The sequence below is a fragment of the Choloepus didactylus genome, chromosome 20, assembly GCF_015220235.1.
Source record: "Choloepus didactylus isolate mChoDid1 chromosome 20, mChoDid1.pri, whole genome shotgun sequence".
Taxonomy (NCBI): domain Eukaryota; kingdom Metazoa; phylum Chordata; class Mammalia; order Pilosa; family Megalonychidae; genus Choloepus; species Choloepus didactylus.
Window position 1 is genome coordinate 18,988,457 of NC_051326.1, and position 27,528 is coordinate 19,015,984.

General features: G+C 41.5%; 4 protein-coding genes across 4 annotated transcripts in view; 3 read left to right on the forward strand and 1 right to left on the reverse strand.

The window, feature by feature from the left end:
* The window catches only part of PLEKHA2 (pleckstrin homology domain containing A2), a 70,285-nt gene extending 63,359 nt beyond the window's left edge, over positions 1-6,926 (forward strand). Inside the window, exons 13-14 of the mRNA XM_037812505.1 lie at positions 2,520-2,597; positions 3,006-6,926. Coding sequence (XP_037668433.1) covers positions 2,520-2,597; positions 3,006-3,368 — 441 coding nt within the window. The 3' untranslated portion in view covers positions 3,369-6,926. The remainder of the gene's footprint in view (positions 1-2,519; positions 2,598-3,005) is intronic.
* Positions 6,927-7,188: 262 nt separating this feature from the next.
* HTRA4 (HtrA serine peptidase 4) lies at positions 7,189-17,842 on the forward strand. The gene is made up of 9 exons (XM_037813100.1): positions 7,189-7,746; positions 8,215-8,314; positions 9,089-9,293; positions 10,187-10,381; positions 10,807-10,839; positions 13,368-13,482; positions 13,921-13,978; positions 14,374-14,469; positions 17,010-17,842. Exons 1-9 carry the CDS (start codon positions 7,266-7,268, stop codon positions 17,173-17,175), a joined length of 1,449 nt encoding a protein of 482 aa, XP_037669028.1. The 5' UTR covers positions 7,189-7,265; the 3' UTR covers positions 17,176-17,842.
* On the reverse strand, positions 15,281-23,863 carry TM2D2 (TM2 domain containing 2). Its single transcript, XM_037813101.1, has 4 exons — positions 23,526-23,863; positions 22,615-22,702; positions 20,799-20,914; positions 15,281-19,839 (listed from the first exon to the last, which is right to left on the reverse strand). The coding sequence occupies exons 1-4, from the start codon at positions 23,750-23,752 to the stop codon at positions 19,626-19,628; spliced, it is 645 nt and encodes a 214-aa protein (XP_037669029.1). The 5' UTR covers positions 23,753-23,863; the 3' UTR covers positions 15,281-19,625.
* Positions 23,864-24,104: 241 nt separating this feature from the next.
* ADAM9 (ADAM metallopeptidase domain 9) overlaps positions 24,105-27,528 on the forward strand; it is a 180,991-nt gene continuing 177,567 nt past the window's right edge. The window contains exon 1 of the mRNA XM_037812841.1: positions 24,105-24,448. Within this exon, the coding sequence (XP_037668769.1) occupies positions 24,352-24,448 (97 nt within the window). The 5' untranslated portion in view covers positions 24,105-24,351. The remainder of the gene's footprint in view (positions 24,449-27,528) is intronic.

A 27,528-nucleotide genomic window follows, 5' to 3' on the forward strand; every position in this document is an offset into this window, starting at 1 on the left:
GAGCTCATTTAAGTCTCTCAGCAGTTCTGTTTGTGGAACAGGCTAGCTGCAATCTTGGTCAAGTACTTTCTGGAAGGACCTTGGAGATTTGCCCTGTCTTTTTTGGACTAGGGATGGATTTGGCGTCTTAGCTTCCTAGCACTGCTGCAACAAGGTACCACTAACTGGTGGCTTAAAACAACAGAAATTGCTTCATAGTTCTGAAAGCTAAAAGTCAAAAATCAAGGTGTGGGCAGGGCCATGCTTCCTCTGAAGCCTGGAGGGTTCTGGGGGTGGCTTGCCGGCCATTATGTCATCGCTCAGTCTGTACCTCCATCACATGCCAGTCTTCTCTCTCTCCTGCCTGTCTGGGTCCAAATTTCTTCTCCTTATGAGGTCATACTGCATTATGGCTTACCCTATTCCAATTTGGCCTCATGTTAACTAATCCCATCTTCAAAGATCCTGTTTCTAGATAGGTAGATAGGATCACATTCATGAGATCGGGGGTTAGGACTTGAACATATCCTTTTGGGGGACACAAACAATCTATAACACTTGGGAAACCATCAAATTGTCAAATAACTGGAAAAAGGCAAGTGGAGAGAATGTGCAGGTAAATTTGCCACCATAGCATGTGGGAGAGGTGTTTAACTAGGTACCTGTTCTGACACCTTTTTGACCTAGTGTGCCTGGGTATGGAACTGTGTCCCTTGCAAGTGTCTGTTGCACACATCTAACCACATAGAGTTTGTCTGGAGTGGCAGAAAAGGATGGGAATGCAAGTGTGTTCTGGTTTGCTAATGCTGCGATTTTGCAAAACACCAGAAATGGATTGGCTTTTATAAAGGGGGTTTATTTGGTTACACAGCTACAGTCTGAAGGCCATGAGAATGTCCCAAATTAAGGCATCAGCACAAGTATACCTTCACCGAAGGAAGGCCAATGGTGTCCAGAAAACCTCTGTTAGCTGAGAAGGCACATGGCTGGCATCTGCTGATCACAGGCTATGTTCCAGCTCCTCTCTCAGCTCCTGTGCATTCTTCAAAATATCGGTCTTGGGGCGTTTTATCCTTTCTTAGCTTCTCTGGAGCAAACTCTGGGCTAACATCTCCAAAGCGTCAGCATAAATCTGCTTTCAATGGCCAAATGTCTCTCATTTGCACTCCAAAACGTCACAGCTGCTCTGAGTTCCTTCTGTCTGTGAACACTTTTATACGATCCCAGTGATTCAATTAAGAACCACCCCCAATGGGCGGGATCCATAGCTCCATGGAAATCATCCAATCAAACGTTTCACTCACAGTTGATTGAGTCACATTTCCATGGAAACACTCAAAGGATTCCAACCTAATCAAACTAAACATCTGCCCACCAAGATCGCGTCAAAGAAAATGGCATTTTGGGGGACACAATACATCCAAACCAGCACAAAGTGTGAGGATTTTTTTTTTAAACTGGTCATGTTTTATCCTGACACAATACAAAGAGAAGATGTCATTTGGGAGTTGGGGAGTGTGAGGGGTAGATGTGGAAAACTTGGCTTCTTGGGTTGTAGTGTTTACATTTTTGTTTGTACCTGCGTGTCAATGCACACTTTCTGTTTGAGTGGGAATATTAGGGGAAGGTGCAGTGGGACAGAAGGAGGTTAACAAATGTAAATTTCTGGAGATCAGGATTCAGTCCTGTGCCTGGTCCCTGATGCAGTGTGTGACACTGAAAAGGGCTCTCAGTAAATGTTTGCTAAATTCATTTGAACTAAATCCACTATAAAATTGGAGAGCCGGGGCAACTCAAAGGGCTCCACTTGATGAATCTTAGACCTCTTGATTTTCTTCCCTTTCTTCATAGAGTCACTGCTGCCCCCTCCTGGGGTTGGCAGGGTGTTTCTGGGGGGAAAATGCTTAACTCCTTAGCATTGTCCTACATGTTGTTAGCAACTCTTGAGGACCTGATGGAGATTCAAGACAGACCTAAGATCTTGGCTTGATTCAATTAATAGTTTGTGTTCTGAAAGAAGCCCTGTTTCTGAAGATAATACATATCTGGGAAGATTTACAGAGGGATTTGGCTTTAATGGGGTTGGAGTTGAAAACGGAATTCTGTTCAAATGGTTATAGAGGAAAGTAGACTGCATTGTAAGACTCAAATCGAGACCAGTCATTTAACCTTGAGCTTTGGCTTTCTGGGCCTCATTTTCCTTTTTTCATAAAACTAGTCTGCTGGACCAGGTCAGTTATTTTCCAGAGAGACTGAGCACTTCAACAGGGGATAGGGCTATGATCAACCCCTCCCCACCACTATGACTTCTACCCCACCTCAGAGCAGCTCTACTTTGAGCTGTTTTATTTATTGAGTGTCAAATAAGATTTTTCAGGAAAACATGTCTCAGAAGTCTGAAAGCCACTAGACCAGATGATCTTGATATCCCTTCCAACTCTAATGATGTGATTTTATGAATGTCAAAATTGAGTCAGAGATTTGAAAGCTGAAATCACAGTGCCCAAAATGTCTCTATAAGTGTTGTGGATGTTTTGCAGGCGGACAGTCCAGAAGACATGCACAGCTGGATTAAGGAGATTGGAGCAGCTGTCCAGGCTCTCAAGTGCCACCCTAGAGTAAGTCACTTCCTTTCTGTGGCATGGTTAGTGCCAACTTGGAGATCAGTTCTCCTTGAGCAGGCTAGCAGCCTGGTTCCTGGATGCAGCTGAAGCTCCAGGCTGTCTTATTTGTACAAGTTTTTAGTTTTTGTTTTTTGGTTGTTGGAGGAGGTGAGGTAGGGTTGGGTAGAGAAGCCAGGTGTGTGGATGTGTCCTACAAGCCTTGCTGCCAGGCAGACCTTGACACCAAGGTCAGAACACATCTGTAGTGAATTCCCTTGAACATATTTGATCTTTGTCGACAAGGGTCTCTGGACCTATAAGGCAGTGATCCTGTTGGGTCCTTTCCCTGGGACTTTGGGATAAACATTGTCAGAAAAAACCATTACTTTCTTTTGTCTTTTTTTCCCCCCTTTTATTTTGTAGGAGATGTCCTTTTCTAGATCCATTTCTTTAACTCGACCTGGAACCTCCATCCTCTCCACTGGGCCAAATTCTGTCTTGTGCAGAGGGCGGCCACATGTGGAAGAGAAAAAAGCCCTCTGCAAAGCCCCCTCTGTGGCTTCCTCCTGGCAGCCCTGGACACCTGTCCCCCAGGCTGGGGAAAAGCTGCTTCCAGCGGAAGGCACTCCTGAGGACTCTCTATTCACGCCTCGACTTGGGGAGAGCAATACTGCTGGGGTCTTGTCGAGCTCCCGGATAAGGCACAGATCGGAGCCCCAGCAGCCCAAGGAGAAACCATTTATGTTCAACCTTGATGATGAAAATATACGGACCTCTGATGTGTGATGAGGCTCACTGCCGTGGGAGGTGGGGGGGAGGAATCAACAGAAGGAGGCCTGACTTGAGTTCTCTATCTTGTTGGAGGACACTCGGAGGCCTTCCTGTGGGTTCTCTGTGGGAGGGGCCCATCCAGCTGGCTTATTTTTGTTTTAATGCAGTGTATTTAATTTGGGAAAATCACTAGGTTACACTTCTAGGCGTGCTCAGTGGAGAGCGGGTTGCCTCTTCTTGTTGGTCTATTCCAGGATCTTCCTGGTGAGGCGTTACTTTCGCAACTCCTCTCCAAAGGAGGTTGGAAGTTCAGTTTCACTCCAAACCAAGTTTTGTTTTCTTGTCCTTGTTTTTGTTTCTTTGTTTTGTTTTCTGGTGAGACACAGAACCTTCACTGGTCATCTCTTTTATCCTATTCCTGTTTCTTGACTGCAGTTTGATTGTGAAGTAGGAGGGTGGTAACTAACCCAGCTGCAATGAGGAGGTAGGGGTGGTAGAAGACCCAGGGCTCCAGCTTGAATGTGATGCATTCTGAGGGGAGGCATCAAAGCCAGAGGATTGGGGCTGGAGAGTGGCCTTCGGGCAGAGCCCCCCAGAAGACCTCACAGGGGAAGAGATAGGGGACCTATAGAAAGTATGGGGACTAATTCAACCTCAGTGTACAAATCCGTTTTGGAAATTACTCTGTTCTGTAGATGCACTTTGACCCCAAATGCAGTCCTCGTGTGGCGGGTTAAGTTTATGATAATTCACATGTTAGATCATATCCCCATCTCAGCATTTTAGATTAGCTTTAAAAGCAAGTGCTGGGAAGAGATGGGTTATAGGTCATCAACTAAGCTTTTATGGTTCATGTTTTCCAGGCAGGAGAAAAGGTCTGTTTTTTGTTTTGTTTTTATTATTATTATTATTATTGTTGTTTATCAAAACCAGACTATCTTGAATATTTGCCTCAAGTATGTTTTTTATGGGCCATTATTAGTCTAATTTTAAGTGTTGTGTATTGTATACCCTGGTAGATTTTTCTTTCTTTTTATTATTTGTGTTAGCCTTTGAATGAAGCTTTGTGTGTTTGCATGATCAAACCCTGTAATCTGATGAAGTTCCATGTATTTAACAGCTAAGAGATACAAAGATAATCTTGAAAGAGATTCATATTTTTAATAAAATAAAATTGGGAATGGAAACATTGATTTTGAGGTTTTAAGTTGCTGGCTAGAGATTTCCCAGTAGAAGAGCTTAGAAGATTATTGAGTTGCCCACCCAAATTTTAGGGTGTACGTTTTTCCATTTGACAAGATACTATTTCCAGTGTCCCTGGAAGAAGTTGTTCATCCATCGAATATAGTGAACTGCTATCAGGAAGTTACTGGGGCTCCCTAAAAGGAGAGAGAACTTAGCTCGTATCTGTCTGTAATTTTTACCAGCTAGACCAATTATATTTTTAAATTTAAAATGAATGACTAAAGCAAGAGATGAGGAGTTGTTCTTTTATCTAAATAGATTCCCTCCCCTCTTTGTGTCCAAATTTAATGCAGAGGCTGAAATACTTGATCAAAAAATCCTTAGTGACTTGAGGGGAATCTTATCTTTCAGGCAGTGTAGTTTTGGGAACATTTCTTGACTGTGCTCAATGGAGTTATGCTTAACTTAAACTTAGTTTGGCCTAGGGATCCTGGCATTAAACAGGAGAATCTACTACTGGATCTGGATATCTCTTTCCCCCACCCCGACCCCCTCCCTCTTCTACAGACTCATGTATTTTTGTCCTCAGAAATCCTTGTTTTGGTAATTATCTAATTATGAGCGATCAAGATTACAGCATACTTCAAGAAGATTGGTTTTCAAGAAACCATTCCAAATTCTTATAACTCCTTGTCTCTGGTTTCATCTTCAAGTTTTCCCCAAGAAAATTACTGGGCTAGTCAAAGAAAGTGTACAATATGTGATGTTGAACTAATAAAAATAATCTAGGGACTTTTGAGATCTCTCGACATTCATTGACTCATGGAAAAGATGTCATCTTTTGGTGTTTATGTTGTGAAAATCTACCCATTTCTCTCTCATTAACTCTCTGCTAGATTGCTACTGCTAAATTAATTGGCCATTTCGTAAGCAAATCTGTTTCTTATTCAGTAAAGTCTACGTTGGGAATGTGGGAATTTAAACATACGTATAAATACGGATTGTATTATCTTGATAGAGGAAAACAAGGTCACTAATTGGCAAATACTTGAGAATTCCAAGTTCAAACATTGTTAATGTAGTTTCAGAATCAGGTAAATATAATTATTTTCAATGAAGCCTAAAAGCATTCACATTCCCAAACCATAGTCGAGAATTCCTTTTCTGCCCATATTTCTTACTTTCTGGCCAAATTTACACCACAATCATTTAATGTCATTACATGCATGGGCCAAAAATGGTGCCTATACAGCCAAAGCATTTTTTTCCCCATTGAATTTATTCAGAAAATAGTAGATTCACATGCAGTTCTAAGAAATAATACAGAGTTCCCATGTATCCTTTATCCAGTTTCCCCCACTGGTAACTTTTAAGCATTTGGGTTTAAATGTATAAGATGGAACCAAATGGAAAAAATAGAGTGACGATGCTGTATAGGTTAGTGGTTTAAGTGTGTGGATTCTGGAATAAATCAGAATTTAAAAACAAACAAACAAACAAACAAAAAACAGTACTCTTTGGTGCCTTTCCTTGTGGAATAGAAAGCTTCCTAGAGTTGTGTGTTTCCATAAGGCTTTTGAAATGGGTCTTGACTGGCTGTGTGTAATAGTATTTCAGGTGGGCTTCCCTATTGCTATTTATCATCCACATTCTTGAAAGCTTTGATTAGTAAAATAGTTTGACTTTTTACATTCCGTGAGGCACAAGAGTACTAAGAAGTGCATTGTGTAGAGTGACCTCAAGTCGAAATATTGGAATGCTGATTTAAGAAAGAGAGCAGATTTAAGGTTAAGCTTCTTAGATCACTTGAAACAAAAGTGTTTTTTTCCTTCATGAATATAAATATGCTCTGATATGGGCTAAAGTGGCCCAATGAATAAATAGCAGATTGAGTAGTTGAGCAGTGCGATTGATATGTTTTGTTTTCACTGTTAATCAGATAACAGGCATATGGAGGCAAAAGCATTTTAGAAATTGAGTTTCCCAAATCAGCTTTGTGTATAAACTTTAAACACATCAGAAATGGCCAGGTTTATTAAATATTTTCTATTGGCATCACTTTTTTTTTTCTTATTCTCTTTTTCTTTCTGTGTTTTTGCCCACAGCAGTCAATTATAGTCACTTATGCTAGTTGAATAAAGCAAATGTTTGGCAAAAACATACTGTTTGACTCCTTCCCCTATGGCTTATGAAGATGCAGCATGATTTTGTGTTTTGAACCAGTATGTTTCAGCTGTGAAATGCACTAGCTGTAAGCACTGAGCTGAGTGCATGGAAACTGTTACGCTTCTCATTTTATGTGATCTCCTAATTGGTATGTAGCAAAAAGTAATTTTCTAAAACTGTTTTGTTGCTTGTTTTATAATAAAACCATGTGAAAATACTGAAGTATGGTTGTGTTTTTCTAACGCTGACCTTCTGTCCGTGGGTGGGTGATTACTCTTGTCAGCCTGCCCCCACTATTGGTTTCATGAGGTGTAGACCCTGGCTCAGGACGGTTAGGGACCTCTCTTCATTGCTCGGGAGTGGCCTGGTCCAGGGGTGGGGGTGGGGGAAATATGAGGTGGGGGATGTGTGTGGAGGAGGTCTGCCAGACTCTGCCTCTTAAAAGTCTGGGGGTGGCAGAGGCTGCACCCTGGGCCGGAGGGAAGGTTGCTCGTTTTAGAGCTCCTGCGGGATCAGAGCGGAATAACTGGAAAAGAGGAAGCGAAGAAGGAAGAGAGCAGGATGAGCAGACCTCAGCTGCGGCCAGCTGTGCTCGGGCAATTCCTGCTGAGGGGGCTGCTGCTGCCCCTGGTGCTTGTGCCCGGGGTCGAGGCTAGTACATACAGGGCCCCGTTGCCCTGCCCGGCGACCTGCGATCCCACCCGCTGCCCCTCCCTACCCACCTGCTCGGCGGGGGCGACGCCGGTGCTGGATGGCTGCCGCTGCTGCCGCGTCTGCGAGGCGGCCGAGGGCGAGGCCTGCGGCGGGGCGCGAGGGCGGCCGTGCGCCCCGGGGCTGCAGTGCGGCGCGCCGCTCGGCCCCGGCCGCCTAGGTGGCGCCTGGCTGGGCACCTGCGGCTGCCCGGCGGCGGGGGCGGCCGTGTGCGGCAGCGACGGGCGCACCTATCGCAGCCTGTGCGCGCTGCGCGCCGAGAACCGCGCAGCACGTCTCCGCGGCGCGCTCCCGGCGGTGCCCGTGCAGAAGGGAGGCTGCGGGGATCCAGGTGAGCGGGAAAAGCGCCGGTGCCCTTAGAGCACCTTTTGAACTTTCTCAAGGAGCGTAAATTAGCTTCACTTTATTTCAGTCGCACCGTTCGCCGCGAGGCCTCCCCGCTCCACTTGCCCCCATCAAGACGTCAACCTTTTCCTGTTACTTGACTTTGCTCATTATAGATGTCTTCTTACCAATTTCTGTGTGGTTTCTCTCCCTTTTCCTCCCCATACCATTTGAATGCCGTCTTCCCTTAAAATTAAAAAAAATTTTTTTCCAACTGGGAGTGACAGGTCTGGTTCCTTCAAGTCATAGCCTCACAACTCCGACCCCTAAGTGAGGGAGAGCCCGAACAGAGAAAGAGGGGGGAAATGGGGAGAGAGGGAGGAGAGAGAAAGTGGCTGAGATTTAAGATACGACACCTGCTATGATAAAGGAGCCAGGGGCTCGCCACCTGCAAAGATGGAGTATTTATTTACAGGGACCAGAGGCGCCGGCCGGCTCCGGAGCGAGTACAACTTCATCGCAGAGGTGGTGGAGAAGGTGGCGCCAGCTGTGGTTCACCTGCAGCTGTTCCGCAGGTAAGCGGAGTAGGAGGGGAAGTAAGCTACCACAGCGGACTGTCTCCCCTCGGCCCTGCGCTGTGCTTCACCAGTGTCGTTTGATCTTAACTTCTGCGGAGAACTCGAGGCTCGGAGAGATTGAATAACCTGTCCAAGGTCGTTTAACCAAAGAACAGACTCTGAATTCCGAATCGCGAATGCCGCTGCGTACTTAGGTGTCTGGGCTTTCCGCCTCCCTCATTTCCCACAGACAAAATTTACGTTCAGATGTCAGAGCTAGGAAGCATTTCAGTGGTGATGTTGCCCAAGCCCCTTCCTTTGAGTGGAAGAAAGGCGGGAATTCGTTGTCCTATGCCACAAAGCCAGTTAGGAGTGGAACCTAAACCAGAACCCAGACGTGCTGACTCCTCCCACCTGGGTCCTCAGTACTGTGACACCAGGCCCACTTTTGCCTGCAGTATTATGATTAGGTTAGGTCTCTCTGACCCAGAGGGCCTAGGGTCGCTGCACTGCCCAGTTCTGAAGTAGGCACATGGCTGGAAAAGGAGAGTTGGAACCAGCTTTCACTCATGCTCTTCCACAGGAGGTGGCCAAGACACTATTGGGCAGAGTCTATTTATACATGGAGGAAACAAAAACCCAGATACAGGGGTGGGGGTGAGGGAGGAAAATGTCTGAGAAAACTGTGATGGAGGTATATTTAATACATGTGAAGTTCCCATGGTTCCAGACTGTGGTGGATCCCCTGATTTTCCTGCCCTCTGCTTGTATACTGCTGTCTTGCTGAGACAGGTCACCTCTCAATGGCAAGGACGTTCCTGCATCCAGTGGCTCTGGATTCATAGTGTCTGAGGATGGGCTCATTGTCACCAATGCTCACGTAATTACTAACCAGCAGCGGATCCAGGTGGAGCTCCAGACTGGGGGCCAGTATGAAGCTACTGTTAAGGACACTGACCATAAATTGGACCTTGCACTGATTAAGATTGAGCCAAGTGTGAGTATGTGGGGGCCAAATCAGAGTCTGCTTATTTGGGGATTTTCATCAATTTGCTGATATTTCCCCCCCGACTCCACCCCCCAATATCATCTTTTCTACCTACCTAGTGTATGCTTCTTTTCCTTGTTTCTTTTCTTTCTGTTCGTCACTTCTTTCTTTTGTTTATTTTCTTCTATGCCTGTCTATACATCCATAACAATTTCTACAAACTATCCAGCAATCTTTTCTCTCCTTCTAATCCTTCTTCAACAGATGCTGCTTCTGGGAAATTTACTCCTCTGCTTGCCTTAGAATACCAGAAATTGTTGTAATGGACTCAAATACTGATAGGGAATACTTTGAAGACTTTGCTACACAAAGTGTGGTCTGTACATCAGCAGCATCATCGTCATCTGAGAGATTTTTTTGGAAATGCAAAATTTCAGATGCCAACCAGATCTACTGAAACAGAATCTGCATTTTAATAAGATCCCCAGGTGATTTGTGTGCAGTTTGAGAAGCACTGCTCTGGGTGATCTCTTTTCTGTTTGTGGCTTATTAACTTCATAAACTTTTAAGCTGGAATGCTGCTAAGCAAATTGTTAATGTCCGTTTCTGTTCATCAGTTATTGGTGGTTTGGCTTACTTATACTAATTTCTAAAAAGCAATAATTTCAGGTCTTGGAGATGATTCTGATCCTCTTAATAAGTGAGAATTTATTCGTAGTTGGAATTTGAGAAAGAAGTGCAAGGCAGTTGTAGAACCAGTGTGGGTAGATGATTCCTAGATTGTAAGGGCCAAAATGATAGAGACGGTGTCATATATGTGTTATTCACAATACTGGTTGATTTTATTCTTGATTTGTGCTTCATCCTTTCTGTCCTCCTCACCCCTCCTTGTCCATGTACAGACTGACCTTCCTGTATTGCTGCTGGGAAGGTCATCTGACCTTCAGGCTGGAGAGTTCGTGGTGGCATTGGGCAGCCCGTTTTCTCTGCAGAACACAGTGACGGCAGGAATTGTCAGCAGTACCCAGAGAGGGGGCAAAGAGCTGGGACTGAAGGATTCAGACATGGACTACATCCAGACTGATGCCATAATTAACGTAAGTCACTTAGGAAATTTATCCCTGGCCCATGAGACACTGGCAGTATGGTGAGAAGAAAACTTCAGTGACCTCTTTTTCCTTCGGCTTGTGGAGGATGTCCAGAGTTCAGTTAGATCTTTACAAGAGGGATGGAATGTCACGTGTTAGAGTTTAGTCTGTTGTTGTGATAACTGACATCTGCTATTGAGTGGTCTTTCACGGTCTGTAGAGAAGTCACCATCACTGCAAAAGTTGGCAGTCCTGTTGTTCTTTGTCTAAACTTCAGTGTTGGTGATGGTAGAGACACAATTTTTGCCCATCTCGGGGAAATGGGCTCACTAGAGCAGGCTACTTTGGGAACCCTCTTTAGGAACCATGTATAAATGATAGAGGGAAATGCATTCACCGACCTAACTGATGGCTTTTTCAAATTCTGTTTTCAGCACGGGAATTCTGGGGGGCCTCTGGTGAATTTGGTAAGTGGCCCCTTTCCTTGCTGCTTCATGTTTTGTTGTTGTTGTTGTTGTTTTAACTTTCAAAGACTACAAATTCCAAGATGCAGACATGGGTGTCACTCTTGTGTAGAGATTTGTGCTGTGATGCTTTTCTATTCTTGGATCTTATATAAATGGTTAGGAAAAAATTAATATCTATGATGGATTTATCATCCTGGTATGTGATCTCTTCCAACTGAGAGCAGCCAGGGTTCTGGCTTATGCACAGTTTTTCTCTCCAACATGTTTTCTGTTTTCATTGCATAGTTACCAAAGGCCTGAATATTAAACCTAGATTTATGTAATGTTGTCCTTGAAGACCCCCTGCTGCTGCATATGAAGAACTAGCTCACATCCAAAAATGCTAATTACATGGTGTGCCCTGTCCAGATTTTCAGTCTTCAGCTGTTTATAGATGAGAGAAAAGCCAAATCAAGAATCCATTTCTCTGTCATGTATTTTGCTCTTAAACTTTATACAGTGACTTCAATAGAAATGCCAGGGTTTCTAGTTGCTTAAATACATGTGAAAACATAAGAGAGCACAAGGATGTTTAACATACAATCTATATTAATGCTGACTCTGTTTGAGCTGATTGCTTTTGGTTCTTCTTTAAATATTATACTTGCAATTAGGAGGATGAATTGTGTGTGAAATTACTGAGTACTTTTAAACATATTTTTATTGTGAAAGTTAACATATACAGAAAAGTGATAACTTTCAAGGTACAATTTAACAAGTGGTTGTGTAGTGCGGTAACAGCTCCATAATTTCAGTTATTTTCTTCTGGCTGTTCTAATACACTAGAGACTAATATATATATTATATATATAATACATATATATCTTTATATATATTATATATATATATATATATATAAAACGATTCAGTAGTCATAATCCTCTGTTAAAACCTATCTTGTCAGTTGCTACCCCTCTGTCTTGTTTGATCAGTGTCTCACTCTTCAGGGATATCTGGGCAATGACCATTCTAACTTGTTCATATTGAAAAGGGGTGTCGACATTATGTGGAAGGGGGATGCAGATGGTTGATGTTCTTGAAGAGACTGGTGCCTCTGGGTTTGGGGACTTATCTGGCATAGGATCAATCTGGAGGTTTTAAGTTGCTGAAAAATAAACTTAGTGAGTGAAACTTTTATAGAGTCTCAGGTAGGAACCTGGGTGTTCTTTAAGATTTGGGGGAATACTGTTGGTTTGGCCTTGGCCTACTGTGGCCATTTGCAATATCTAGCTAAAGCTTGCATGAGAGTAACCTCCAGGATAGCCTCTTGACTATTTGAAATCTTTTAGGCCCTGAAGCCTTATTTTGTTACATCTCTTCTCTCCCTTTTGGTCAAGAAGGTATTTTTTATCACTTGATGCCAGGGCCAGGCTCATTCCTGGGAGTCGTGTCCCATGTTACCAGGGAGACTCACACCCCTTGGAGTCATGTCCCACGTAGTAGGGAGGGTAATGAATTTATTTGCAGAGTTGGGCTTAGAGAGAGAAAGGCTACATCTGAGCAACAAGAGAAGTTTCTGGAAGTGACTCTTAGGCATAATTATAGGTAGGTTTAGCCTCCCCTTTACAGCAGTAAGTTTCATAAGAGCAAGCCTCAGGATTGAGGACTTTACTTATTAAGTGGGGGGTCAAATATATTGTCTAAAGTTAACAATCAGTGTCTTACATTATCCTTACTTAGTTGTACAATCATTACCACTATCACTTTTAAACAATTATCATAACACAGAACACCCCTTAACTCTTATCCCCCCCACCCAATTATTTACCCCTGGTTACTGAGCACTTTTTATTCATCAACTTGCATGTAATTTATTGTGTCTGCCTTCTCCATTAGACAATGAGTTTACTAGATCAGGGACCAAATGCAGAATTTCAGGCCATATCCCAGAACTTCTGAATTAGAATCTGTATTTTAAAAAGATCAGAAGTCTCCTGTCTCTTCCTTGACCTAACAAAGTAATGGCTAAAGGATGATGAAATATATAAAGAAGAAAGTATTTGCTACTTCACAGCTTTAGTTTGGCAGAACTTTGTTCTTTAATAAGGTTAATTTTGCTAATTCTTCTGAATAGTTACACTGAAGTGTTGCAGAAAATTCAACAGTCCCTGTCTTTTCCATCTTTACTTTTAGTTTCATTTAAGTAAAAGTGGATACTCTTTGTCCCCCATCTTACCTGTGCCAAACTACAAACTGTGACTTGCTTTTAAAATCAATATAACTTAGAGAAGGAAAAAAAGAACTCAAGATTAAAAAAAAAAATTCCTCAACAGCCTTGACCCTTTTGCATATTTGCAGGTCCTCTGCTTTGCCACCACACTATTAGCCCTGTAATATATCCACTGCTCTCTGTTGAAGAAGCACAAATATCCTGTAGCCCCTCTGTGTTCTGACCCTGAGTGGCTAGCTTCACCCCTTTCTCTACTTGTTTTGGTTTTGCTGTTTAGTCTGCACAGAACTTGGTAACCGAATGTCTCCTTCCTTGCAAGGACGGTGATGTGATTGGCATAAACGCACTGAAGGTGACTGCAGGAATCTCCTTTGCAATTCCCTCAGATCGAATCCGACAGTTCTTGGCAGAATTCCATGAACGCCAGTTGAAAGGTAAAGGGAGTTAGGATTTTTTGGTCCCCCTCCCCTCCCCTCCCCTCCCCTCGCTTCTCTTCCCTTCCCTTCATCTTTTGTGGAGACAGCCATTTGAATTCCATAGGACACTGGGTTGTTGGTACCCAGCTCCTGTAATGGGGTTTCAGATGGCAACATTGGGGGATTTGGCACAAAAACTGAGCATTAATTATACCAGAAATACTTGGATTACACCACAGTGGAAATGGAACTCCTGGGCTGGAGGAAGGGAGTGGGGAGGGGTAGTTGGGAGGACTGGATGTGCTAATGACAGAGGTTCTGAGGCATGTATTTCATGGCTGACAGCCTGAAAGGACAACTATAATAATACGGATATTGTGTGACTCAGGTGTCTTTTAAGTTCTGCCGAAAGGAAAGTAGTTTCTGTTGTCAGTAATAAATGATTTTCCTTTCCAGGAAAGGCTCTTTCACTGAAGAAATATCTGGGTCTGCGAATGCTGCCCCTCTCTGTGAGGTAAGCATGTGTTTGACTATGTCTAGGTTGATTTTCAGAAGCAAAAGCCATAGCTGGATGGCTTTACAGGGAAGCTAAAGTGTTTGCACTTCAGCTAGGTGCTCGTGGGACCACAGGCCCTATGTGTCACAGGGTGTCTATCTACCTCAGCCTGCAGCAGCAGCAACTGTACTTTTCAGTTGTTTCTTTCATGGTGTTTATATTTTACAATGTCCAGTGGTTCTAGGCTTCTGCACAAAGGATCCCACCACCCCTAGGGAAGAAAAATGGCCACTGGCTTGACCAAATCCTCATTGGCCCTTGTGAACTTTGAGCTGAACAGACGGTCAGGGACCAGGCAGATTATTTCACTGTGCCTCTCCATCTTATGGGAAGACTCTTCTCACTTCTCTTAGCCTTCTTCAAGACATGAAAAGGCAGGATCCAGAGTTCCCTGACGTGAGTTCTGGGGTTTTCGTGTATGAAGTGATTCAAGGGACAGCTGCTGAAAGGTAAGAGGAGCACAGCCTTTGCCCAGCACCATTGTTCTTTCTAGACGTCCGCTGTGGTAAATGTCTGCAGGATCGAGACTTGTGTTGTCCGGTAGAGTTGCCACTGCCCACACGTGGCTATTGAACACTTGAAATGTAGCTAATGGGATTGAGGAAATGAGTTTTGAATGTTATTAATTTTAATTAATTTAAATTAAAAAAACCTCAAGCAGTGTAAAATATTTTTCCATTTAACACAACTTTATTGTTTTGGAACAACTGCATTTCACGCTACTCACTGCATTATGTAAGATGTTGTATAGTAGCACATCACGTATGTCTTTGTTTCTGATGGATTTCAAAGATTTATTTGAAACAAAGAATGTAAAGTACCTCTAATAATTTTCAAATATTTGTTACATGCCGAGATAACATTTTTCCCCCATTTTTCCAAAAGAGCATGTTGCGTATTTCATTAAGCAATTGTCTGTAATTTAATACTCAAGTGTATTTATATTTATAGATATCCCGGGGGCCTTCAAACTCAACTGGGTTTATAATTTTAAAAGCCCAATATGACAAATAGAACCTCACTAGCCTTGGGGTAAGCACTTAAAATTGTGACATGAGCTAACCCTCAGGTTTCTGTGACGATAACATTTTGAATATATTGTGTCAAGTAAGATATTATTCAAATTAATTTCACTGGTTCCTTTTTTACTTTTTAAAAAGTGGATACTAGAAAATTTAAAATTACCTAAGTGGCTTGCATTATATTTCTGTTGAACAGTGCTGATTTAGACTTGTGTACTTCTAAGGGCTTTTTTTTTTGTTTTTTTGAGGGGATGATTTTCTATAGCCCCCATGATATAGTTAATAACATGTTTAAATTAATTTTGCTAGGAATTCCAAATCTACTTTTTAATACCTTACTTATTAAGAATCTGAAGAATCCAGAGGGAAAGGAAAGGATCCATTGTTTTTATAGTAATAAGTTTTAATACATATTTTAGATATTTTATAACACTTTTTTCTTTAAAATCTGGTGACAGCATCAAAGGCCAGAACTAAGGCTTGTGTAGTAAACCAAAGGTCAGAGTAGCCCCCAAAGAAGGTTCTTCTGCTGATTTTACTGTTTTGAAACAGTTATACTAATTACCAAGAAGAGGTAGCCTGTATTACAAAATACAATTCTCCTGGGTCTCTTTCTTCTTGTACTTCTTCAGTAACCCTTGCTCTTAGTTTTTGCTTGTTTTCAAGAGCTCATTAATCTGTTTTGATTGTGTCAACTCTTTTACCAGGAGAAAAGAAATATATGGTACTGACCGTTGAGAAAATCTAAGTGACAGGTCTCATGTTACTAAATTGGGCTTGTCACAGGCTTTTCTCAACTTTCTTGGTTCCTGCCCTGACCTCCCCCCTTTCCTTATTTTTAACTTCTGGATCAAGGCCAAATTATTTCTTCCAGCTAAGTTCTTGCTGCTCAAAACATGGTCAGTAAATCAGCAGTATCAGCAGCATCATTTGGAGTGGGTTAGAAAGGCAGGAAATCACAGGCCCCCAAAGCCACTGCATCAGAATCTGTATTTTTTAACAGATTCCCAGGTGATTTTTATGCACCTGAAAATGTAAGAATTATTATGAAATCCTTTCTTTCTGGCTTGTACTACTTATCCCCACTTAAATCTACTAATGGTGATAATAATTATAGTAATAATAGCCCACACTTATTAAACACTATAGATCAGGTACCATTTTAAGTGTTTTATATTACTTGTTTGAGTTCCCAACAGTCTTACGATACAGGTATTATTTTCCTGAAGAAGCAGCTGTGGGGTACAGAGAGGTTGATTAACTTGTAGAGTTACACGTAAGTCGCAGAGCAGGGACTGGCTCTTAGCCTTGGCATTATCTTGCCAAGTTTTCAAATCAGAAAAAAAATGGTCATATCCTTCTTTGGTCCCTTCCAAGCTGTGTGAGCCGGGGTGGGTCATTTGTCCTGACTGAGCCGCAGTTCCTCATATTTGGTGCACAGCAGGTGTTCAGTAATAATATGCAGATTTCTTTCTTGTTCTTTTCCCAGTCACAGAATTACCATGAATCAAGTTGTTTCTTTGGGTCCACTGTCCCAAGTCATCCTCCTGAGCTGTTCGTGTTTAAACGGCTTTTTCTGCTCTTTACTTTGCAAACTTCCCTTCACCTTCTTTTGCTTTCAAAACATATTGCTTGGACTTTTCAGTTTTGCTGGTAAGACTCAGAGTGCACTTGAGGTGCATTGATGTCTGAGATTAACAGATTAAAATTCAATGGGAGGAGTGAACTTACATATTCTGGTAGGATGTTAATTTTACTAAGGTAAATAGGATTGTTGTCTTCCGGGTGATTTCACAGCATATTTTAGAACAGTCTTCGTATTTGGAAGGATTGAGTGTTATCTCTGGTTCCCTGGTTTGTATATTTAACACCAGCAAAATAGTAGCGCCATGAGATAGACATAAAATTCTGGATGAAAATAAGTAAAACTCTTCTAGTTTGATGGCCCTTTTTATTTTTCTTCCCAGCTCTGGGTTGAGAGACCATGATGTGATTGTCAGCATAAATGGGCAACCTGTTACCACCACAACTGATGTTACTGAAGCTGTTAAGGACAATGATTCCCTTTCCATCATGGTTCGTCGGGGAAGACAAACTTTGATCCTGACAGTCACACCTGAAATAATCAATTAAGCATCATGCTTTAAAGAGAGACTAACTTACAAAACCAAAGCTATGCTACCTGGTTTTTATTGAAGATGTGCCAAAGATGGCAAGGTGTTTCAGGATATCTTATAAAGAAAAATGAATGCTTTAGAAAACACCCACATGGTCAGGGATCATTAAGTTGGGGGTGCTAGGCTGCTGCTAAAAAGCCTCATTAAGCAAAGTGGAAGAAGGACATGGTGTCGAGGAAGTTTGGGAGCTGATTAAAATTTTATTTAAAGATAGGAAACAGCTGAAAAACAGGTAGGTTCTAATTTAATCTGGGCAGACGGACACTAGTATTTAAAAATTCCTCTATAGCCATAAACTGGATATAACACACACACACAAACAGGATCTACTTAGCAAACGCTAAGAAATAACCTGAATATACAGTGCAAAGGAAATAAAATTTTTAAGAATGCACATTTACTCAAATCAGTTTTTCAGGTTTTATCACCTTTGGCCAAAGTTTGTGGCTATAGCGGATGGGATGGGCATCTTTTAGAATTTGAACTGAAATGGACAATTGTGGATTGTCACAGAGGATATTACTAATGATTCTCATTTATCACTCCAGCAATGGAAACAACTCACAACTTTTCTGACTGTGAAAATATCTTCTATAAAACAGTGTCTTCCTTAACCAACAGAATTTTAGCCTTTTTCTTGAGCTCTTCCTGCTGGCAACATTAATGATTTCAAGTCTCAAATCTGCTAGTACCTTTTTTTTTTTTTTTAAGAAAACAGCTTTGGTGGGGGTTGTGAATACCTTTTGGAAGAGTACAACAACAACAAAAACAACAAAAACAACAAAAAAAGTGTGATGAGGCAGGAAGTAACATCTTATTTTGTTTTTCAGACTTCCCTGAGAGGGAGATTTATGTTTTAATATGGCATCCTCGACCCCTCTTAAATTCTACGTAAAATTTTATGTATATGTGAATTTTCTGGAGAGAGGGTCCAAGTTCTTTGAAAGCTGCCACAATTTAAAAAATATTGCTTTAAGAGTATATATATTATGAATAGGAGTCTACCAATTATTATTGTTATAAACAAGGTTAAGGCCAATATGGTGCAGAATTTTTAATTTTTTACATAATTGCTACCATTTAATAAGACAATAACTGAGATCACATTAATGAGGGATAAGAAAGCTGAAATTTTTAGGAAAGCTGCCACAAATAGAGCTATATGCAGAGAAATGATTTAAACTGTGATTCTTGTTCTTGAAGCCAATTATTATGAGACTTAAACGTCGTTGAGCAGTTCTACCTTGATTGTTTCTCAAAATTTTAAGTAATCCCAAATAGTTTGACTTGTCCACAAAGTCCACCTTTTATTTTATGTTTAACAGTTCTTTTCAACTTAGACTGCAAAGAACGGAAACCTAGTTTTCAAAACCACTTATAATTTGGAACATTTCTTTTTATTCACAGCAATTTGGGAATGCAAATGCTTGGCTAATATCTCTTTCTCTATTACTAACTGCTATAGCCCACAGTAAGAGTTTTTGGTACCACACCTATTCTCTGAGAATGTGCTCAGGTACTAACTCTACCCTAGTATTCAACCCCAGTGTAGGCCCCTGGAACTCTTTCTTTATTGGCAAGATTCGTTTTACAGTTACTCGTAAGAAATCTTTTTAATCAGCCTATAACATGGGCTTTATAAAGTGGTAAATTCTAATTTTTAGAGAGGAAAATTCTGCCAAGAGGAATAGCTCAGTTCAGGCATATGTTTGATACTGTTGCTTTTCAAAACATAATTGGAATGTACAAATTTTCATACTGCATATACTGCCTCTGATGCCCAATAATGACAACAAAAAAAGGTTTAATACTAGGGTAGTTTGTTTCAACTGCCTACTTTTCAGCAAGACAAATTTAATTTTGAGTTTCACTTTACCTACCGAAAATACCCATACAGCTTTCCAGGTTGGCAACATTTATTCTGCAATGTAAATTCAGAAAGAATTTCAGTGAGTATTAAAATCCATGGCCATTTCTACTTTTGCTGAAGACTGTCACTGGCTCAGCTTCATATTTCCTCTGCATGAAGACTCAGGATCACAAAAAACATGTACTTTGCTCATCCTGTTGGGTCCACTAGCTCCAAAGGGCTGAAGATACAGCAATGTAAAATAATGAGTAGGGAGATTTCTTCTCAGCTTCTAAGTTAGTGACTATCCTTTATATTTTGTATATGAGGAAAGTAGAAACTTGCTTCTTACAACACTGCTTCTCATTTCTAACCTGCAAGGTACAATTTGGTTTGAGAATCCAAAGTCCAAAGAAGCTTTCCTAACCAAACCCATTCCCTCCAAAGAAGGAAATTAACGATCAGGTCTGATATCAAAGAAGAGTCTTGAGCCTGTTGAGATGAATTCAGAAGATGGTGCATTCACTTGCCTCCTTGAGCCATAACAGCGTCTCTTTTTAGTAAACAGTGCACCAGTTGCTACCATCACTTGGCATCAGTCCACCAGTAATGAGCAAAATAAGGTCAACGAACCACCAAATTCCAAGTCCTCCAAGTGTCAACAGCTTCCCTACTGCTGTGCCAGTGTGTCCCAGGCAGAAACGATCCACTCCAAAACATCCCAGGAAGAAAGAGTAGAGTAAAGTGGTTATGAAGTAGTGTCCGGTATACCTAGATGAAAGGAAAGAAAAGGAAGCTATTTTATCACATGAAAATCAAAACACTTAAAGATTAATTAATTTAACATAAGTGAAAAGATGGCACAGCAGTCTTTCCATGGCCTTTTATCCACATATGCCCCCAGTTAAAAAACAACAACAACAAAAAACTTTAGCTGGTCTAGGGTATCAAAACAGTTGCTTGCTAAAATACGGAGGACCTATGATAAGAACAGATATTGATCACTGCAGAATTGGGTTGGTTAAGAAATTATCAAGCGCATTTGCAAAACAGGCATCCCAGACTCCACTCCTCCCCCAAACAGGCTCCATTCCTGAGGCTCGGGGGCTTCTTCTAAGGAAGTGCTGTCTTTCCTTCAGTGAACACTACATCTCCATCCTCCCTTCTAGCTGTTTTGTAATGTTAGCAACTAAAAGTGGGGACTTCTTTGTAAGGACCTTTGTCCTTATATACCACAATGATACTCACCTACAAGTTGCTCTGATAACATCACTAAACATAGTTATAAGTAAATCCTGTGTTTTCAAAGCAGGACTTGCAGAAATAACTCTAATCTTTTAACTTTAAGATAAACTGATTTTCAGGGGAAGAGAAGCTCACACTTTTCGCAGAATCTTTAACCCTGAAATACTAAGGCTGTTTTCACAGGATTTATGCCTATCAAATGAATTTTAGAGCTAATCATCTGGTCTACCTCCTTCATTTTGTAGATGAGGAGACAGAGATTCTGAGTGCTCAGAGGCACTTAGTGAAAGAGATGTTTGGAACTCACAAACTCTGGTCCCAAGTCCAGTGCCCTCTCTACTGTAACCACATTGCACCTACCCACGGACTGCACACAGCAGTAATCGTGTTCATCCTTTAACACTTCAGGTGAAAGAAAAAGTCAGATCAAGAAATGACAAGGAAGATGGCTCCATGGTAACTACTCCTTTCCAAGTAACACTTACTTTATACAAGGTTTATTTTCTCGTAGGAAGATCCTAGGACTGGCACACTCAATTCCATCCAGGGCCCGGCATTGGACTGAAGTGTGTTCCACATCATTGTAGGCCTGGCCACCAAACTGTGAATAACAATCAAAAAACAAACAAAGCAAGTAACATAAAATTTATCTTTATATTCATTAATAGAAACTGTCTCAGAACTATAATCACTCTGACAAGGTTGGGGTAAAAGCTGTGCTCAAGAGCAGGGGATTTAGTGGCATACTTGAGATTTTAGATCAGTCCATCCTAAATGTAGACTGTTTTAAATAAGCTTCCCCCCTCCCCTTTATGACTGGCTTCTTCAATAATATAGTTAAAAAAAATTCATACTCAGTTTCATTAAATGCCATTTCGAATAGATAGACACAATGCTTACTTATTCTACATTTAATAGAAAAAGAGCACACCATTGGGCATTTGGGAATGGGTATTTTAAAAGTCAATGTGTAACATTCTTTGAAATTTGTTCTATAACTGCCTGTTAAATCATACTTTAAAAGTAATCACTTTTCTATATATATATTTCACAATAAAAAATATTTACAAAAAGGTGCACAATAAAAAAGTCAGTATGTATTAGAGATCTGTTTTACATAATTATAAATTAATAGAATTAGGAAATAAGGATATCATCTGATTCAGGATTTTATTTAGGCCCACAAATGTGTGATTATCAGACATCTGTAGTATAAATATAAATTCAGGCAAAAAATTTTAGGACACGGTCTCTTAACCTTTGTTTAACTGAATTCTAGCAGAGAAAGCATAGCTGTACGTTTTCTTCTGACACCTTATTAAGTGCTTTATTACTATATGAGTTGGGGTATACATCAAAGGGAGGGGAGATCCTGAAAGGGAAGTAAGGATGCTTGCTCCTTGTACCGCCCCCTAAGACTCCAGTGTCTGCCAGTCCTCTAAAGCATACATGGACCTTCTTAGGGTGCCTCAACAGGATAAACCTAGTTTCTAATTAAGACAGGCAGAAGTAAATTATCTCTACACAATGTTAACTCAAACTGTTATCAAGTTATCAATAGATAAAACTTCATTGTATTGGAAATATGTCTTTTTGGTCTTATTATTGTCAGATTTATACCTTGTATCTAATTTAGTACACAAAATGCTTTCTCAAAATTCTCTAACCCTTGATTAGTCTTGATTCACATTATGCAGCATAGAACAGGGAGCCTATGGGGGCAAGGGGAGGAGGTACTGAACTTCCCTGGTGACTGGGAGATCTAGTTGGAAGAGTACACCCAGCTTTAGTGATATTATTACTTGGAATAGATGGCTTCTTTCCATTCTAAGAGATCACTGTCGACCTAGGGAAAGTTCTAAAAAGATATATACTGATAGACCCAATTTATTTCTTAAGGACACGGCGAAACCACTTTTTGCCCCCAAAACTTGTGTAACAAAGATATCGCTCAACGCATTATCAGTTTTAGAAACTTTAGCTCTCTTAGGAAAGTGTATGTATTGAAGGATAGTTAGGGTGACATTTTAGCTAGAAATCTGTCAATCTCAGTGGCCAAAGGAACCAAAGACAGGTTGATTCTTGCACCTAGGTAGTTTTGGCACAAAGATCACTCCTTCTGGAGCAAACCAAATTTCTTTTTCAGCCACTGACCCTGGCCATGCTGGAAATGTCCGGTAACAATCATTCTGTTGAATTCTACAAAAAAGTAACTTGTACCTCTTCTACTTTACCACAACAACATTTAATCAGTACTATTTCCCTACAGAAGAATTTGCTTATAAAAGTTTTAAAACCAACCTTGAGACAACCATAACCAAGTTCCTGGGATGCGGTTGCATTTCCAACATGATCCACTGGGTCTTCACATTCTATAAATTCATCAGGTCTGTAAATCATGAGTAAGGTCATCATCATCAAAGGGTCTTTGCAAATTGCTGTTTACATGCACATAACCAAAACGAGCAAGAGACATTCCTTCAAGTTTTCTGGGGCTCTATATCATTCTGTAGACTCTTCTCTCAGCCTAGAGGTAGTGCCAATTAGACTGAAGCCCAGCAGTTACATAGACTGCCATCCAAATGACCCTTTTACTAAGAACTGGGGATGTTTCTAGGCCTATGTACACATGGATTCTACTTCCACCTCCTTGCACCATGTTCAACTTCAAGTTCTGGGTTCTGCCAAGGCTTCAACCCTTCCCTAGACAAACAACCACATGGCTATGGGAACAAAATCTAAGCCATTGAACTCTCAGTTCTCTCTGCATTTCCCAAACGTTTTTTATTACTTGATCAAAAAGAGATGTTAATAAATGTCTTCTTTTGCAGGGGTAAGGATATTGCTGAAAGTGCCCTGTAGGCCGGGACAAGCGGCAGAGCCTAATCATCTAACACTCGATGATTCCCCTTTGGCTAATCGCAGCAGGGCAGAGAAGGCACAAACTTGTACCCTTCTTCCAGAGGCTATCTGATGTCACCCCTCCCTAGCCCTCCTCTCTCAGATCCAAAGATCTGTCACCGACACCCAAGGTGCTCCCCTCCAGGGGTGAGAGGAGTGAAAAATCAGTCATGATATTTACATGTTGACTATCAGATCCTCAGGTGGAGAGGGTCCGATAGAAGAGAAGCAGCCTTCTCTCCTCCCCACAACACCCATATATCCCTGGCCCCATCTCCATCTCCACCCGCCTCCACAACTGGGTAGCTTACAGGTATGAGCAAAGGATGACTGGAGAGTGGGGGTCGCCATATTCCCAGCTCGGAGCGCCGGCGGAGCCCTCCGGGTGGGCGGCGCCAGCGGATGTGAGCTCGGGCTCAGCGGTAGCATTGTGTGAGTGGCTCCGAGAGACACAATGCAGCAGAAGGAGATTCCCCAGTAGTAAAGCCGCCTGGCCGCACAGAAGTAAGTAACTCACCGGGCAACCACCCAGCACCATCTTCCCGGGTTCAGTGGCAGAGACCCAGCCTCCACCAGAAACCGAAGCCGGCACTGCCGACCCAGGCCCTCCCTGCTCAGGCCTCTCTGCGCAACCCCGCTCCTGGGCGCTAAACAGCCAATAGGTACGCAGCTCTACGCTCCGCCTCACCCCCTCAACCAATCAAAAGAGAGCTGAACAGGTGGGCGGGGCTACACTTCCCTTCCGCTTCTCTTCTGGGCCTCACGCTCCTCCCAGTTTTGCTACGAGTTTTTCCTCCAATCGGTGTCTTCGACCCCAAAAGTAAAAAGGCCGGAGCGTAGAGGGGGCGGGGCGGAGAGTGAATGGGCGGGGCAGACTAGTGCGGGTTTTAGCGGCCAGTTTAGAAGCCCCATTATCCCGCCAGAGACTGGAGTTTTCCTTACGTCAGCTCAACGAGCGCCAGGTCGGGAGCGAGCTCGGACCTACAGCCCAGTTGCGTCAGAGCCGGGCGCGTGCTCGTCCCCGAGCGCGTGCATCCCGGCCCACCCGCCCGGGGGTCCCCATAGGGTTGGAAAATGATGGTGGAGGTGGAGGCAGAGGTGACCGAGTGTTGAGTGGAACCTGCGGAATCTGTCGAGATGAGGTCCGGCGCGGACTCGCCCTTTGGGACCCTCCGCTTCCAGTGGCTTCTGTGGTTTGGCCTCCTGGGCCCAGTCCTCGGTGGGGCGCGGCCAGGTGGGTGCCACATCCTTTGGGATTGCTCCCTCCTAGGGCTGGGGCGCTCGGAGTTCACCCGTGGTGCCTGGGAGTGGAAGGGCCTGGCGTCGGGACTGGGCATGGGGTCGGGAGGCGGAGTCACTCCAGAACGGAGTGGATCCTGCTCAGACCTGAGATTTGGGGTCTGGCTCCTCAAACCCCGCTTCTTTTCACCTTTCTCCTGTCTGACTCCTCTGACTCTTTCACTTGCTTGGCAGGCGCCTTTTGCGGCCGCGCCCCATCTCCATCTCGCTGGGTCCTCCTAATTCTCTCGCGACCACTCAGCCAGACTGACCTGGGCGAGTCGGTTGTGAGCCCTGCAGGCTGGGTGCGCTTCAAGGTTGTGTGCGCGTTTGAAATGCTTTGAGAAATGGAGCTTGATCTTGTTTGTAGAGATAATGTCACTTGGAAAGAGACTGTGAGATGGGACTTTTGCTTCAGGTTATCATACTTGGAGATTTTGATGTTCATTTGTATTAGCGGAGTCATCAGATTTGACATAGCTAAAGGGGAGACTCAGGCCATTTTTGTTGTTTGCAGTAAGACTTTCTTTTTGGAAATTAAGGGCTGTATTTCCATAACCTAGCAGGCTTTTATCTGGTTTTCGCTGGGTTTGTGATTTCTTAAATGCAGACAAGGAATAATCTCAGTCCGGTTTAACCTACGGGATTATCATAAGAAATCATTTATGGGAAATAGTTTTGAATTTGAAAACTTCCCTTGAGTATGTGAGATTTTATATTGGAGATATTCAAACATGGTGGAAACGAATTATCACTCCAGCTTTCTGGAAAAAAAGCTTCTTTATTTTGCCTCTTGTATTGAAATATTGTTTGCATGACTGTATTTTTACTATCAGTGATATAGTTTTATAGACAATGTTTTTTTAATTAAATTATTGCTTTGAGAGTTGTTCAGAGGTGACTATGGATGTAGGATTGTTGACCTTCAGGAAACTAATTATATCTTTTTCCTTTTATTTGGCTTATTCTTTTTCAATTAAGTGATTTTGCCCCAGTGTAGAAATTTTAAAGTGCTAAACACTGTGAAGTTTTATTGAATGGGAAGCTACCAAGTCTTTTCTGGTTAAAACTGTTTTTTTGTGGTATTCTAGATGCTTAACATTTACCAGTATTTAAGGTGAAGTTAATTATATATCTGCAGGTTTAGTAATTCTTGATTCTGTGTGTTTGCAAATATAAATTAGACTTTTTTTTTATATGAAGTAGTCAGAATTATTACATACCTGCAAGTAGATGAATGGAATATCCTTACGGTTTTTGACTGTGACTTCAACAGGTTATGACCAGCGGCTCGTTTAAGCATAGGTGCCTTAGAAATTTAGTGAGCTCCACCATGCTTAATGCTTGTGAAGAGTGACCAAATGTGCTAAATGTAGTTGAGTGGTGCTGAGGAAAGTTTTATAGAGGAAATGATATATGAACGGGGTCTATATTGGTGAATTTTTCCAGTAAAAGTGTAGGAATACATTTATTCTAAGCAGAAGTTTTTTGCAAGGGTAGAGAGGAGCTGATAAAAGTATCAAGATGGCTCCAGGCGATCCAGGTGAAGGAAAGGGATGGAAGATAAAACTAAGTTAGGTTGGGATGTTTTGGGTGTTCTTTTCCACTTTAACTTTTATTCTTATTCTTTTTTGTGTATGGTAATAAAAATGTTCAAAAATTGAATGTGGTGATGAATGCACAACTATATAATGGTGCTGTGAACAATTGATTGTATACCAGGGATGGTTGTATGGTATGTGAATATATCTCAATAATTAAAAAGAAAATTGTTAGGTTGGTATCACTGAGGAGTTTAGACTGGCAGTAAAGATTTTTAAGTAGAGGTATGACAGCTGGATTCTTGATTGAGATAACTGGCAGCACAATGGAGGACAGAAAATAGAAGGGAGAGACCAGTTAAGAGGCTTTTGTAAAGTGTGAATGCAGTGAGTCACCTCTCGGGTTTCTTAGGGGAATGTTCTTCCGAAATCAGCTGACTAAAATTTTCGCAATACAGGATGTTTAAAACATGCATTGAAACAATTCCTGTTAAAGAAAGGAATTTATCAGTAGGAACCACCCACACACATCAGTTACATTAGGAGTTAAATAGGTTTTGGTAGGACTCTTGCTGCCATTTATAACTTTGTGTCAATGAGGAAATGCAGTATAAATTTCAAACAGCTGACTTACAGTAAACTTTTTCTTTTTAAACTGGGGCTGACAAAGGTGACTCATTTTGAAAGATAACAATGAGAATCAGGTTAGAAAACTTTTGTAGTTTTCATTTTAAGGTAGTAAATATGATGCACATACTTAGAATTTTTTTTTTTTTTTTTAAGGACAAGCATCCTAAAGAAAATGAGTTTGAAAGTTTTCTTGTGGTGAAATACACTGTATAATAAACTATATTGTGAGCTTACTTTAGGTCCTTGTTAATCTTGTTTTTAGATGCCAGCAAATTATTTGAATTTGATATTTTTGTTTTTGTGCTGTATAGGAGAATGCAGTCTTTTAAACATTGTTTTCAAAGTTTTAAGTAAAAACAAAACATTTATGCTTAAAATATGTACAAAAAGAAATGCTAGGACCCAAGACAGTTTAAAGTTTTAAGTACAAATAAATTTATAATTAACATATTTACAAAAATTGCTGAGTCGGAAGGCATTTTTCAAAAAGCACTTCAAGTTTTTACCTTACCAAATTTGACTTTATATTTGCTATTTGTTCAAAATCCTGGTCTATGATAAAATTCCTAAAAAGATGCAAGCTTTAGGTAACTGGAAGATTTTTCAGAGATTATCCCTCAAATATATGATGTAGATAGCCACATGATTTTTCTTTTTTCTTTTTGGTATCTAGTATAAAACTGGAGTCTTGGAGTAATGCCATCCCTTCATTCAGTGCTATGGGAGTGCCTCGTAGTAAATTAGGTTCTCTTGGTATCTCAATAACAAACCCCACTGCCTTTGAATTGAGTCCAGCATATTCCCAACTAAAGTTGAATTGCACTCTGAATTGTATAATGTTGTTTGTATATTGAGAGATTATTGT

Bases quoted from the DNA above. Each gene is read 5' to 3' on its own strand.
- HTRA4 (XM_037813100.1), top strand. From the start codon at position 7,266: ATGAGCAGACCTCAGCTGCGGCCAGCTGTGCTCGGGCAATTCCTGCTG. The intron at 13,979-14,373 runs GTAAGCATGTGT...CACTTCTCTTAG, and splicing joins ATGCTGCCCCTCTCTGTGAG to CCTTCTTCAAGACATGAAAA. The intron at 14,470-17,009 runs GTAAGAGGAGCA...TTTTCTTCCCAG, and splicing joins CAAGGGACAGCTGCTGAAAG to CTCTGGGTTGAGAGACCATG.
- TM2D2 (XM_037813101.1), bottom strand. From the start codon at position 23,752: ATGGTGCTGGGTGGTTGCCCGGTGAGTTACTTACTTCTGTGCGGCCAG. The intron at 20,915-22,614 runs GTTGGTTTTAAA...TGTTATTCACAG, and splicing joins TTGGTTATGGTTGTCTCAAG to TTTGGTGGCCAGGCCTACAA. The intron at 19,840-20,798 runs GTAAGTGTTACT...CCTTTCATCTAG, and splicing joins GAAAATAAACCTTGTATAAA to GTATACCGGACACTACTTCA.